This window comes from Gadus morhua, chromosome 22 (assembly GCF_902167405.1).
Source record: "Gadus morhua chromosome 22, gadMor3.0, whole genome shotgun sequence".
NCBI classification, from domain to species: domain Eukaryota; kingdom Metazoa; phylum Chordata; class Actinopteri; order Gadiformes; family Gadidae; genus Gadus; species Gadus morhua.
This window is the reverse complement of record NC_044069.1, coordinates 4,114,626-4,128,807: the sequence shown is the minus strand read 5'-3', so window position 1 is coordinate 4,128,807 and position 14,182 is coordinate 4,114,626. Positions and strand designations below refer to the sequence as shown.

Sequence of the window (14,182 nt, the reverse complement as noted above, 5' to 3'; positions counted from 1 at the left end):
CGTAATCTTTAGTCAATGAAAACCCAAACACAGAAGTAGCATAACCTCAAGTTTATTAAGTTGAAAAACCCAACATGTTTTAACGGTTAGACTTGGCCACTCTCTCCAGCTCGTCCTTCTTCTTGATAGCGTAGGAGTTAGAAGACCCCTGGAGAGGCGAAGAGATTCAAACCATTAGACACAGCCAGGAGCACAACAGTGAGAAGTTCAGGATCACACAATAACTTGTGACAGGTGGTTAAAATAAATCGAGGGTAAATTCAGATTTCAGGTTTCATTGTCAAATGTTTCAAATGTGTCTGAGTTGGTGATTGACTGGGTCACTGTTATAGACTGCAGCCAATGAATAAACAAAGACGTTCAATCTGCGAGCACTCTAGCACACCAGGACAACGGGAAGGTGTCTAGGCGTGACTCTAGCCTCGCTTAGCGGACAGACGGTAAAGTTAGATTCATGTCATTAATAAGACGGGACGGAGGGCATCTTTCTTAAGGATGCCACAACATCTGGGTTTGAACTGAAAACTGCGTGGAAGGGACACAACCCACTATGGCGTGCGTGAAGCGCCCACGAGTACACAGGTCGGCCAACTTAATGTATTGAAGTGCATCAAGCTACAAAATGTCGACTTCCCACATTTAGAGGCAACTCAATTTATTTAACTACTTTTTAAATACATTTAGTGGTACTAAAGATTCTCAATCTACCTATCCGACCAAAATACAGTGATCCAGCCATCGTACACGTCTGATGGGTTTTACATCATTTTTAAAACGAGCTCACCTTGGCGGCGTTGATGAGCTCATCAGCGAGGCACTCAGCGATGGTCTTGATGTTCCTGAACGCAGCCTCTCTCGCTCCTGTGCACAGCAGCCAGATCGCCTGAGACAGAAGACATCCGGGTTAGAGCCTTACCTCGGCCTCACAGCTTGGAGCAAAACGCTCGCAGGGTGAAAGGTAGTTTCAAATGTGTCTGAGTTGGTGATTGACTGGGTCACTGTGAAAGACTGCAGCCAATGAATAAACAAAGAGGTTCAATCTGCGAGCACTCTAGCACACCAGGACAACGGGAAGGTGACTAGGCGTGACTCTAGCCTCGCTTAGCGGACAGACGGTAGGGTCAACATGTACACTAGAATGGACCATATGGGCCTTTTCACCAAGAGGGATAGAGTTGCAATTAAATCATACAAATCAGAAGTGCATCTGAGGGCCATGGAAACCAGCCTGCCTCCTGTGATGAGGGGCTGAAGGACCCTTAAAGCTGGCCAAGACATGATTTACTACTGATGGCAACACAAACAGTCTGGCCTAAACTAAACCGCCAGATACGGACACATAGAGCCTTTATAAAAAACAACTTCATGTTAGCCATTCAGTTTCTTATAAAAGTAAAAAAAGGGAACAAAATCCTACCATTTTGACAAGAACTAAACATAAGTCCTCTGAAAAAGTATGCAACACTACAGAAGAAAGGTATCCAAAAAACGAAAATGCGTGTGATGAAACGTGTACCTGGTTGACCCTGCGGAGTGGGGACACGTCCACAGCCTGTCTCCTGACGGTACCGGCACGCCCGATACGGGTCGAGTCCTCACGGGGCCCACTGTTGATGATGGCGTTCACCAGCACCTGCAGGGGGTTCTGGAGGGGAGGGGGGGGGGAGAGGCGTTCAGAGCAGGAACAGACACTGTAAGAATGGTATTGCATCACCATGACATTAAGATGGACTTATGACACCCAGGTTGATATGCCCTTAGAATGACACAAATATGAGGCTGGAAACTACACACTTTGGAATGAATTAGAGTTCTACCGATTAGGATTGAAAACATAACTACAATAGTATCATCAGTATGGATATTTGAATGCACCTGATCAAGTCTTGAACAGATCAAAACTTTTGCGACAGGTTCTTAAAATAAAACCACCGGCGATGCTGATTTTCATCAAATGTTTGGAATGTGTCTGAGTTGGTGATTGACTGGGTCACTGTTATAGACTGCAGCCAATGAATAAACAAAGACGTTCAATCTGCGAGCACTCTAGCACACCAGGACAACGGGAAGGTGTCTAGGCGTGACTCTAGCCTCGCTTAGTGGACAGGCGGTACAGGTGGATTCATGTCATTAGTAAGGCGAGACGGGGAGCATCTTTCTTAAGGATGCCAACAGGTAGCTTACAACACCTGGGTTCGAACTGAAAAGTATTTTGGCTTAAGTGTCTAGACCCTTTTGAGTCTGACCCACACCATTAATTTACAGTCCAAGCTACCAAACCCAGTAACGAGTCGGCCCTTTAACCCAAACCCTGGTTTGGTGAACCACAGCATGTCAGCGCCTCAGGCGGCCCCTCTCACCTCGCCGGTGAGCAGGTGGATGATCTCGAAGGCGTGCTTGACGATGCGGCAGGTCATGAGCTTCTTGCCGTTGTTGCGGCCGTGCATCATCATGGAGTTGGTGAGGCGCTCCACGATGGGGCACTGCGCCTTGCGGAAACGCTTGGCGGCATAGCGACCACCGGAGTGGGGCAGGTACTTGGCGTACTTCTCCTTCACAGCAATGTAATCCTGCAGAGGAGCCACACGACAGTTATAACAACGTGACACAAGTACACACAAGACACATACGAACACGGAGGACAGCACAGACGAGATGAAAATGTTTAAATCACCAAAGGGAAATTCAGCATTTGTACAGTACGTTTATTTCTACATCGACATTTAAACAAAAGCAAAATTTAAATAATGTGCAATATTGCTCACTTTTGATTCGACTATCGTTTGTGCATTTTGATTTGTACAATTGTACGGTCCTGACTGACTTCATAAGCAACGGTATGAAGCTTATTTTTTCATTGTTATTTAAAGCTGTACAAACAGTGAATTAGGCTCAAGAGTGGGGATGGATAAGAAAAACTAAATTCTAAGAACCTCCACATTCAGAGATAAGTACATGACAGCTGAGTTGACAGGTAATGTGTCTGAGTTGGTGATTGACCGGGTCACTGTTATAGACTGCAGCCAATGAATAAACAAAGACGTTCAATCTGCGAGCACTCTAGCACACCAGGACAACGGGAAGGTGTCTAGGCGTGACTCTAGCCTCGCTTTTCCCCAATCTACCGGGGCTCCCACCGGGTTCTACCGGCCGGGGATCGAGTCGTACCGTACCTGCAGAGAGATGTCGTTGATCTGCACATCGTCGGTGCTCCACTTCCCGAAAAGCTTGATCTCCGGAGACTCAGCGACGGCTGGTGCGGTCTCCCACGTCTCGGTAGTCACTAGGGGGAAACAGGTCAATATAAATACGAGGCACGTTTCGACCTGGGAAATTAAACCACGTCTAGTAGTTAGTTCGGCCATTCCAACGCCTCCACCCAGAAAGATGAATATACGAGATCCATCTTTCAAACGGCAACGGCCCAACGTATGCAAGAGCTAAACCAACAGAAATTAACCCAAACATAATTTTAACAAATCCCCCACTAGAAACCCTCGGACGTCCCCACACCACCGGCCAAGGCCTGAGCTGAGCCCCGCGGTGGTCTAGCCGTGTTAGCTTCCAAGGCTAAACATTTAGAGGCGAACAACCCTTCACACGTCTCATGGAGGTTTACTCCAAAGTTTAAATCGGACAGTTCGTACTAGGCAAGAAAGCCGCAAAACCACGTACGACGGGACGGTGAAGGTGAGACTAGATGCGGGAGGTGAGCCGCTACCCGCGTGGCTCAGCGGACACATGTACGGTGGATAGCCACATGCTAATGCTAACGCTCCGGTCCGTGGCATTCAGAAAACACATTTTCACCCGAAATTAAGAGCATTACACAAATCGAACGCGGATTCACGCATACGATGCATGCAAGTGGGTTAGAGGTACGCGAAGTGGGTCGTTAAAAGTCATTATGTGAGGTTTTAAGGGTAGAAATTCTGATTTTTGAGACTCACTTGTGTCAGCCGTTCTGTACCACACTTCTCAGAGACGGAAAAGGGCCTTTTGCTTGCGACGCGCGGCAATATCCGGTGGCTCGATGGATTACATCCGGGGCAGCCGGGAAACAGGGAGTTGTAGTCTTTTTTGTCTAATCATAATTGGTGATTTTATTTGCGTTATTAACAATGAATAATGAAAATAAAATACTTTTAAAATCGTTTTTATTGGATAATTAAAAAATGACACTTAATTATTTGGGCACGTTATACAAGAAATACCTTTATGTCAGGTAGGTTTGTGCATAAAGATACATATGACAATTCTATCTGATAATTCCATGTATGTGCAACTTTTCAGGCAATTAAGCACTTTTCATACTGATCTCAAACTGCTACTTATTCTTATACTGCGGATCATGTGGAATTAGTGGTGAAAACCAAAAAAATATTCTACATCGGTAAGATTGTTAGGACTGTATTACCTGTTCGGACATATAATTTAAAAGCATATATCCAATAATTCTCCATGAATACACTTCAGTTTAACAGTACAAGCATACATAAAACCTAGTACATAACAATGTAAAAATACATACACATGATAATACTGCAGTCTCAAAAAACACAATATCGATATTATCCATAATATTTAAAACTTCCCTCATAAATCTACGTCATTTAATAATCATCCTCGGGTACAACACAAAGTCGTTGGAGGCGAGCACATTTCCCTCATTTGAAAGTTAAACCTTTGTAACTGTGAAATAAACAAAAAAAACAACTATAATACAACCGAGAGCAATTAACATTCAGAATTTTTGATCCAAAAAAAACCTAAAACGGACAGACGGACTGACGAAACATGTAATAAAACGCCTGAGATTTCTAAACGTCACAGCGGGGGAGGTTAACGAGTATGACAGGGCAGAGGTAAACTAACACAACCACTTCCTTTTACACTCCTTTGACCCTTGACCCCAGCCGTCACGCAACTTCCATTTCCTGTACGGCCCCCGTCTTCGATAAAGGCAGTGAGTCTTAGCACTTGGGCGTTGGTCATCAGACTGATGTGGTTCACGGGCCTCATTCACCTGGCAACCATCTTGGTTCCAGACACTAGCTGTGTGAAGGGAACTGAGCATTAAAAGGTCCCATATCCCACCCCCAGGTGTGAGTGTCATTAGCCATTACAAGCCGTTTGAAAATCGACCTCTTCCTGTTTTTCAGTGACATCACAAGAGGGCGTGTCCACCTAGATGTGTGCTGGATAGATCAGTCTACCAGCCTACCCAGTGGACTGTAGCAAACGTTGCTCATCTATCCTTCATACATCTAGGTGGACACGCCCACATGTGATGTCGGAAGAGGCAGATTTTCAAAACGGCTTCTAACGGCTAATCACACTCACTCCTGGTGGCATAACATGGGACCTTAAATCATTCAACTCAAGATGCCCGCTGGGTGACTACGACCCGAGGGGGAGGGAGATCCTACTTTAAGGCATGGTTCTACTGCAGAGGAACTACACAAGCACGACTTGAACGCATGAGGCAGAATTACTATCGGAGACACGTTTTGACCACGAAAATAGTATTTTAAAAACACTTTTCTTCAAAATGTTTGCAGGCTAAAAAAAACAAAACACAGGGAGTCTGCTTCAACTGGATAGGAAAATAAAAACACATAAAAACAATCGCCACGGCGACGAGGTGGGTGGGCATTGCGGGTTGTCATGGAGACAGAATCTCAAAATGTCAGTTAGGCACAGTTGTGTTGTTGTGTTGTTGCGGTCGCTGGCCAAGCACACGTAAACACACAGGCAATGACACACACACACACACCACATGTAAAAGAGAACTAATTCATATAAATATTTAAAACTCTTTCCCCTGGCAGGGGATAATGAGCATAGCTTCTGTGTATAGTGTATGTATTTATGTATGTATGTATGTATGTATGTATGTATGTATGTATGTATGTATGTATGTATGTATGTATGTATGTATGTATGTATGTGTGTGTGTATGTATGTATGCATGCATGTATGCATGTATGCGTGTGTGTGTGTGTGTGTGTGTGTGTGTGTGTGTGTGTGTGTATATGTGTGTGGTCCCAGGCGGAGGTCTACTGCAGCCACTTGTCGATGCAGGTCTGGTAGACGGTCTCGTTGGAGTGCCACCAGACGTGCTGCACCCCGGCCATGGAGCAGATCACCAGGTCTCCGCGCGCCCCCAGGGTCTTCAACCCGAACGAGTCCCGCAGGAACACCTGGAGGGGGGAGAGAAGAGAGGACAGGTCAGGGCCGGTACCGGTAGGCCTCAGTTTAGGAAGAAATGTTGTAATGCACTAATATATACGTTTTAAGGTTGTAATATTCAAGATGTGATATTCATGTTGTAATATTCCCACCAATATAAATGTTGTCATATTCATGTTGTAATATTAATATATTACATATATACATGTTATAATATTTATATTAATGTTCATGTTGTGATATTTATACTCATAAACATGTTGTGATATTTATACTCATAAACAGGGTGTGATATTTATACTCATAAACAGGGTGTGATATTTATACTCATAAACGGGGTGTGATATTTATACTCATAAACATGTTGTGATATTTATACTCATAAACATGTTGTTATATTTACACTTATAAACAAGCTGTGCTATTTATACAAATAAACATGTTGCAATACTTACACTAATGTACATGTCATAATAATACACAACTTTCCTATTTGCAAGAACTCAAGGGGTTCCCCAAGCTGAGTATCAGTTACCGAGACCTTTAAAACCAAACGTTTGTGGTTGGCTGTGTATCAACGTTATTCCCTCAGTGACCACTAGGACAACGGGGCTCCTGGGTGTATTTGTATGGATTTCAACACTTTTGAATAAATTTAAAAAAAAGGGCAATTTGAATGCACAACACAAGCCAAAACTCTTCAAACAAATATTTTGGAAAAGAATGCTGCTTACTTCCTGGTGTTGTATTTCCACAACAGTCTCGTTGTCGTCATAGAAACCGAACTGACTGAAATCGAGAGAGACACGTCATGTGAGCGTATGCGTCTATTTAGGGCACCGTTTTATCAGTTACACACTGGAAATCTATTACCCGGATAACACAGAAAACCTTGATGGAAAACGTTTGGAAGGAAAGAGGGGTTTTTCATGCGGGTGTTGGTCATGTGAGCAGCTAGACGCCTCTGTCAAATTACAAAATGTAGTTTGTTTTTTTAATTCCTAGGGCAATCTCTGGACTCTCTTCTTAGAAACGAGGTCATCCAGCACAGACTCTTACTGTCGTTGTTATTCCAAACATTGAATGTCTGCTTTGTCAACAGGTTTCAGATCGTTATAAAATGAATACTTCAAGTGCTCTTGGCTTTTCCCATTGACTCATTGTTTGAATAATTAATGACTTTAGTTACAGACGGGGTGCATTATTTGCTCATACAACACAGGTTTGGTTTGTAATTCCAGTGTGCCCCCCAGGCATAGCATGATACCTTACACACTGACTGTTCCACCGAAAACAGACCCACTGACAGAGTTACTGTGCCTTTATTACTAACCTTTGTAACATTTCTTATTCGTTATTCTGCAGTATATCATAGAATTAAAGAACCTGTTCAATCATCAGTGCTGTGTTCGATAACCTTAAGCATTAAACCTGCCCGCACATCACATCTACTTCCCCTTCCTCGTGAATGTTTCTGCAGGGTTTCGACGGTGATGGCGGTGTTGATGCAGACCCATCGACCGCGAGAGGGGGGGGGGGGGGTCACACTCACAGAGAGGTGCAGACTCACCTGGATTGCCAGGGCGTGATCACCCCATCATCGGGCCCTCCAACCAACACCAACTTCTTAATCTTCAGGAAGTTAGTCTTCCATTCTGCAGAGGGGAGACGGTAAACAGAGCACAATGTAAACACCTGATAACATACAGAGTGGAGCCCTGGTGCATTGTGGGTAACACAGGCCCTCGTCTCGATGCAGACGTGAACTCACGTGTTCAGAGTTCACCTAGACTATGCATAGACCCCCCGTCCCCCCCACTCCTACTTAATGTATGTTTTACGACCTGGCACTTAATGTACGCACTTGTTGTTGTTGTATTTAGTCATAGGACTTAGTTGTGTAGCATCTTATCCCAGCTATCTCTGTTGTATATGGGGAATGGGTTATCCTAACAATTGTTAGCGCTTGGCAGTTGGGTCTATGAACATCCTTACTGTACCGACAGAGATATATTGTTGTTCCGCTTTCCTCTGATGATGAATGTACTGATTGTAAGTCGCTTTGAATAAAATCAGCTAAATGCCCAAAATGTAAATGCAGATGTGCGTAGGTTGGTAGCAAGGATCTTTGACCGTGAAGGCGGGCTGACCTGCTGATTTGGGGTTCTCTCTCTCGCTGTTCAGCAACGCCAGGTAGTCACTGCTGTTCACATACATGTCCCTGTGGTGGGGGTCTGAAAGGGGAACACACACACGTTAGAATAGAGATGGTGGGTTGAGGTGTTGGGTTAGACATGGGACGAATCACCACAGACGCAGCCTAAAACCCTACTTTTGCCGCTACTACAATATACTGTGAAATTATAGAAAAGTATAAATATTTACTACTATTACTATTTACTACTTCGTCATTTAGCAGAAGCTCTAACCCCAAACGACATACGATGGGATCAGATCCATGTGTGTAAGGAGCCAGTAGGGATCAGAGGTCATCTTGCTCTAGGGTTAGGATTAGTGTGTGTGTGTGTGTGTGTGTGTGTGTGTGTGTGTGTGTGTGTGTGTGTGTGTGTGTGTGTGTGTGTGTGTGTGTGTGTGTGTGTGTGTGTGTGTGTGTGTGTGTGTGTGTGTGTGTGTGTGTGTCCTACCGTTCCAGTAGTTGCAGATGGAGATACGCTGGCCCACCGAGGTGTAGCAGAGATGGAAGAGGTTGGACTTCATGAACTGGGGGAACAGATACTTCAGGTAGTCCGTGTCTGGGAGGAAGACCGAGAACAGGAAGTGAGCACAGGAAACCAATAAGGCCCCAGGCTTGATTTATGCATTATTTATAGTCCATGGTTTAACTGTAAAGCTCTGGGATTGTGAGGCTGTCTTACTAAACCATATGTAGTGCGAACATTTGTAATGACTTTGTATTTCACTTTCCTTTATCTTCAGCCATTAGCATGATCGTTTTGGATGTCTGCTTCCAGTCAGCGGAAATCAATTATATACTCTCTCTCTCTCTCTCTCTCTCTCTCTCTCTCTCTCTCTCTCTCTCTCTCTCTCTCTCTCTCTCTCTCTCTCTCTCTCTCTCTCTCTCTCTCTCTCTCTCTCTCTCTCTCTCTCTCTCTCTCTCTCTCTCTCTCTCTCTCTCTCTCATCCTTTGAGCAGATTAGGGGCAGAGAGGGGTCAGGGGTCATCTTGCTCTTAGAAGCCTACAGTCCTGAACAGACTGCAGACATCGGAGAATCGATCCCAGAACCTTTAGCCTGGGAGTCGAACACAGGGTGATGGGAGGTGAACTCACCCCCGTACTGGCCGGCCTGGGGGGAGGACAGGGAGATGAAGGTGTGCACGTTGTGGTCCGGCAGGGTGGCCAGGATGCCCCTGCAGATCAGTCCCCCTGTGATGACATCATCGGGGTGAGACAAAGAGGGGGGAGGGATAAGCAGGTAAGCCGTCTGTCTCGGAGATGGGCAGTACGTTCACACTGATGGTTATGAAGATTGGTGGGACTTTATTGGGGGTCGATCGAGGGACGACGTCGTAATGGGAGATTTAACACAGTGGTAACATGGTGTTGGGGATGATTGGGAAATGCGTAAAGGAGGAAAGTGTTACGATCGATCAACGCTTGTGTCTTTAATGTCTTTAATGAACCAGTCTGTCAATTACCGTCTTTCTCTAGAGAGACACACAGACATAGAGACAAACCGAGAGAAAGAGCTGGAGAGAGAGACAAACAGACAGACAAGCAGACAGACAGACCGACAGACAGACAGAGCGAGAAAGAGCCACAAAACAGAAACAGAGAGCAAGAGAAAGACAGATCGAGCACAACTAAGGGGACAGACACAAAGACACAGACAGTGAGACACCCACCCTGGGAGTAGCAGATGAAGTTGACCCCGTCTTCGGCGTTCTGCATGATGGGGTAAATGGCCGCCTTGAAGCCCTCCACCTGCTTCCACATCGGCTGCAGGCTGGAGCTCCGGTCGAACAGGTCGATGACCGACACATTGGTCCCGGGGTGAGACTGCACACACACACAAACACACACACACAGCGTGAGGAACATCGTGAGGTACATCATGAGGTACACCATGAGGTACAGCCCTGAGACAGCGTGAGGTACATTATGAGGAACAGCCCTTAGGTACAGTACATCATAAGGTACAGCCCTGAGACAGTACACAGCAATTATCACATGCATATAAATGTCTAAATTTATAAATGTAGGGCAGGTCGGTGCGATGGCGACTAATTGATTTGTTGTTGTTGCCTTGTGTAAGCAATAAGCATTTTGGTGAAGACGAAAAGCTCAAAGTCCAACAGCAACAGTATCGTGTCCCAGTTAAAAAATATAAAACATAAAAGGGCAACCTTTAAATGTTGTTGCTGCGTTTCGGACCATACTCATGCATTCGTTCAGAATTTATACGAGCACAAGGCGTGTTTATAACACAATTATGAACCACTTTGGTGGAGGAAAGACAGAAAGAACATGACGTGCTAAACTGCCATTCCGAGCATGCAGCCCACAGCTTTCCGTGATCACATCCTCAAGAGACAGCCCTCGAGACAACCTGTTAAATAACCACTCATCAGAACGCCCGTGGTCTCCTGGATCTCAATAAACACAAAAATGATGTAACATCCAATAAAACACCATGCATCTCTTCAGACCCCCAATGGCCACCTTCTTGCAGGGGGTTCGGCGGATAGTTGTGTTTCTATTTGAGAACAAACACACACAAGGGGCGGGTTCTGTTCGTGTCTTACCTCGTTGATAAAACGACTCAAAGTTAAAAAATCACCGGAGCTGTCGAACAATCCATGGACGATGATGACCGGTTTGAATCCCACTGCCGCTGCCCACAGGCACACTCCGATCACCCCCCAGAGCAGCCCGGATCCCCGGCTCATGCTCCGGGTTGGTGGAGTTGAGTGCCCCCCTTTCATACTCTGACATGCACTTAAAAACAATTCAATTAAATAAGTTCAAATTCAAATCAATATTAAAAACAATCGACTACCGAGATAAAAATTGGTTGTGGCGGGCAATGTTGTCCGACTACCGTCCCAGTGCCATCATAACGACCATCAGGGAAACATCAGATTATAAACCAGTCCGTTTCCCTTTTTAAAACAGCGACGCGGTGGAGCGAAGCCAATCCTCGACCTGAAACCTGGGACTATAAAAACAGCGAGCAGCTGAGCTCGGCTGCCCTTTGTTTATTCCGGTTTCAATCACACTGGACTGGACATTGTGTGACGTACTTCCGGTTTCTACCGTCGGCCCTCTGGGAGGGATTATTGCTCTGGGAGGGAGGGAGGCGAGTCGGTCAGTTATGCATGCATACATATGTAATGTGTGTATAAATATATATACATTTTTCTAAAAAACATGAATGTGACTCATATTTATATCCATCCATTGTAATTGATTTTGTATTAATTTGATGATCATTTAAAAGGTAATTATATCTAATGAATTCATATCTTACACATTTTATTTTATTATTATCCACCCTGAAATATACAGCTTTACTTTTAAATGAGAAATTATGTTTTACATAATCAATCAATGTCAGAGAGTAAAAATACAACAAGCCAATCAAACAACAAACAAACTTTAATGGGTTGTCCTTTTGGACAAATGTTCTCATTCCGTTGATAATCAAAGTAACTTTAAAAAGCAGTGCAACCAATGATACTTTCAGCCAACACATTGTTTTTATTCTTAAACCTCATTAAACTGTCTTGGCTTCAGTTAAACATTGGCTTAGAAACATAACAGTCTAAGAAGCTATCTCAAACAGAGATACGTTTACAAAATACTACAGTATTCTCTATCACAATTTATTTTGTGATAGAGTAAAGGAATACAACTAGTGAAAGGAAAATACTTTTTTTGCAGCATTGCTCAATAGGAGTACATTACGAACAGTACTTACAAAAATGATCTTTCATCATAAAAAATTGATAAGCTTAGCATAAGCTAGTGAAGCCCCCACTAGCATTGTACCATTAGCAAGCATCAGCTAAAATTACCTAACATAGCATCGACTAGCATGTATCCCTAGCTCATGTAGTATTCGCTTGCTATCATAGTATCAGCTAACATAGCACCAGCTAAAACATCCTTAGCGACTGTATCCTTAGCGACCGTAGCATTAGCTAACATATCATTAACGTACGTCGCATTAGCTACCACAGCATTAGCAACCTTAGCATTAGCTGACATATCATTAGCGACCGTAGCATTAGGTAGCATAGCACTAGCTAGCGTACCAATAGCCAGAGTAGCATTAGGAATCATCTCAAGCTAAACTAGCCTCGCGAAGGCCTCCGATATGCAAAGACGTTCTCCAAAAGACAAAAAAAACACGAACTGATCAAAAATCCCGATCTAATTTTCCCGAAGTCTCCCTCGTCCCCCGCTAGGCGGCGGCGGTGGCACTGGGCGGCTGCAGCAGCTCCTGCAGCTGGCCCAGCGTGTGCTTGAGGCTGCGGGCCAGCGTCTCTGCGTCCGTCTCCTCGCAGCAGTTGAAGGCGGTGACGGAGAAGTGCACGTGGTCGGCCTGGGGGTTGTAGCAGACCGCGTAGCCGTCGGGGACCAGCGGCCCGAAGCACATCACGCTGTCCGTGTTGGAGGGCACCTGGGAGGGGGGGGGGGGGGGGGGGGGGGGGGGAGGAGAGGGAGACAGCTGGGGTCAGGGGCAGGGTCAAGGGATCCAATGGCTGGTTCCCCACTTTTGGCTTGGATGCCCACTAGGGGTGGGAGGAGCAGGAAGAGGAGAAGGAGCAGGAGGAGGAGGAGGATATGAAGGAGCAGAAGGAGAACCGGAGAAGGACGAGGAGCAGGAGGAGATGGAGGAGTCAGAGCATGAGCAGGAGGGTGAAGAGCAGGAGAAGGAAGAGCAGGAGGATGAGGAGGAGAGCAGGAGGAGCAGGGGGAGAAGGAGTAGGAGGTTGTGGGAGATTGTGGACGTCAAAGCTGGTGGTATTAGATGCTGCAGTTTGGGTTTGAATGTTCCTGCAGACAGGAACAGACTAGCTTAGGATTCGTAGCCACGAGCTAAGTTTTGGTCGCGTAAATGTTCAGAGTTTGAAAGTGTTGTGAACAGCACTATGAATGACACGACATGCTAATCTACTTCTTAAAAATCATATTATCCCCCTTCTCTTATCGTTTCCAGAAAACTGTGATGGTATTTACCTATTTTACGTCAACGCCATGAACTTCCTTCACAGCTGATCCAACTTTCTGGTTGACACAGTTTCAACCAATCACACACCACCATGTCCCCCCCCCCCCCCCATCTATACAGCCTGACAGACGGCTGGCAAGCGCTCCCATTGGCTGAGGTCCAACGCTCATATTTGAACACATTCAAACACGGCCCCGACACATTCCTCCACGGTTCGTTCCAACTAGCTCTCATAAACATGTGCGGTGTCTTTTTAAAATGTTTACTCCATAATTAATCATGTTTAACGTTGTGTCACAATAACATTTTCCATTCCAATCTAATACAGTTGATAATAGACCTGTTCTCATTTTAATTTCAGTATTGTTATATTACCGGAACACATTATGATCCTTCCAACCACAAAGCGGCGATTAAAGCAATATTAAACTAATACTAAACAAACAAACAACTGGCATAGAAATTCCTCATACCACGAGTGTGTGCTTGTGTAACACTTGTGTTTTGACACGGCCTTGAAACGCTTTTATCTCACAAGAGCAGCCACCCAAAGCTTTCTGTATGTAAATGATGTCCGCACAATGAAGAAGACGGCGTTACGCCTCGCCCACCACCACAGCACTGTTTACCCCATCGCAGACCCGGTTAATCATCTGAGGAGCTCAGGGAGGCAGATAGCGTTACGCTGGGATAAGAGGTCCAACATGACGGGGTACGTCCCCGATGGAGATTAGAGACGAGACCTCCTATCTGGAGAGAGGAGACTCTCACCGTGATCATGACTTGCACTCTTT

The 14,182-nt window shown here is 45.1% G+C and overlaps 3 protein-coding genes and 4 non-coding genes across 7 annotated transcripts in view; all 7 read right to left on the bottom strand.

The window, feature by feature from the left end:
* Positions 1-36: 36 nt before the first annotated feature.
* Positions 37-4,054, bottom strand: rps5 (ribosomal protein S5). The gene is made up of 6 exons (XM_030347465.1): positions 3,951-4,054; positions 3,174-3,283; positions 2,361-2,570; positions 1,517-1,645; positions 785-883; positions 37-148 (listed from the first exon to the last, which is right to left on the bottom strand). Coding segments are annotated over exons 1-6 (618 nt in total). The 5' UTR covers positions 3,952-4,054; the 3' UTR covers positions 37-79.
* LOC115536413 (small nucleolar RNA SNORA3/SNORA45 family) lies at positions 292-427 on the bottom strand. The gene has a single exon (XR_003974697.1). It is a non-coding gene; the product is annotated as a small nucleolar RNA SNORA3/SNORA45 family (small nucleolar RNA).
* On the bottom strand, positions 967-1,102 carry LOC115536415 (small nucleolar RNA SNORA3/SNORA45 family). The gene has a single exon (XR_003974699.1). It is a non-coding gene; the product is annotated as a small nucleolar RNA SNORA3/SNORA45 family (small nucleolar RNA).
* Positions 1,962-2,097, bottom strand: LOC115536412 (small nucleolar RNA SNORA3/SNORA45 family). The gene has a single exon (XR_003974696.1). It is a non-coding gene; the product is annotated as a small nucleolar RNA SNORA3/SNORA45 family (small nucleolar RNA).
* LOC115536414 (small nucleolar RNA SNORA3/SNORA45 family) lies at positions 2,976-3,111 on the bottom strand. Its single transcript, XR_003974698.1, has one exon. It is a non-coding gene; the product is annotated as a small nucleolar RNA SNORA3/SNORA45 family (small nucleolar RNA).
* Positions 4,055-4,140: 86 nt separating the features above from the next.
* Positions 4,141-11,435, bottom strand: ppt2b (palmitoyl-protein thioesterase 2b). Its single transcript, XM_030347456.1, has 8 exons — positions 10,957-11,435; positions 10,057-10,210; positions 9,482-9,577; positions 8,838-8,945; positions 8,343-8,426; positions 7,763-7,847; positions 6,927-6,981; positions 4,141-6,203 (listed from the first exon to the last, which is right to left on the bottom strand). Exons 1-8 carry the CDS (start codon positions 11,134-11,136, stop codon positions 6,060-6,062), a joined length of 906 nt encoding a protein of 301 aa, XP_030203316.1. The 5' UTR covers positions 11,137-11,435; the 3' UTR covers positions 4,141-6,059.
* Positions 11,436-11,791: 356 nt separating this feature from the next.
* The window catches only part of cratb (carnitine O-acetyltransferase b), a 13,099-nt gene continuing 10,708 nt past the window's right edge, over positions 11,792-14,182 (bottom strand). The window contains exon 15 of the mRNA XM_030347455.1: positions 11,792-12,836. Coding sequence (XP_030203315.1) covers positions 12,618-12,836 — 219 coding nt within the window. The 3' untranslated portion in view covers positions 11,792-12,617. The remainder of the gene's footprint in view (positions 12,837-14,182) is intronic.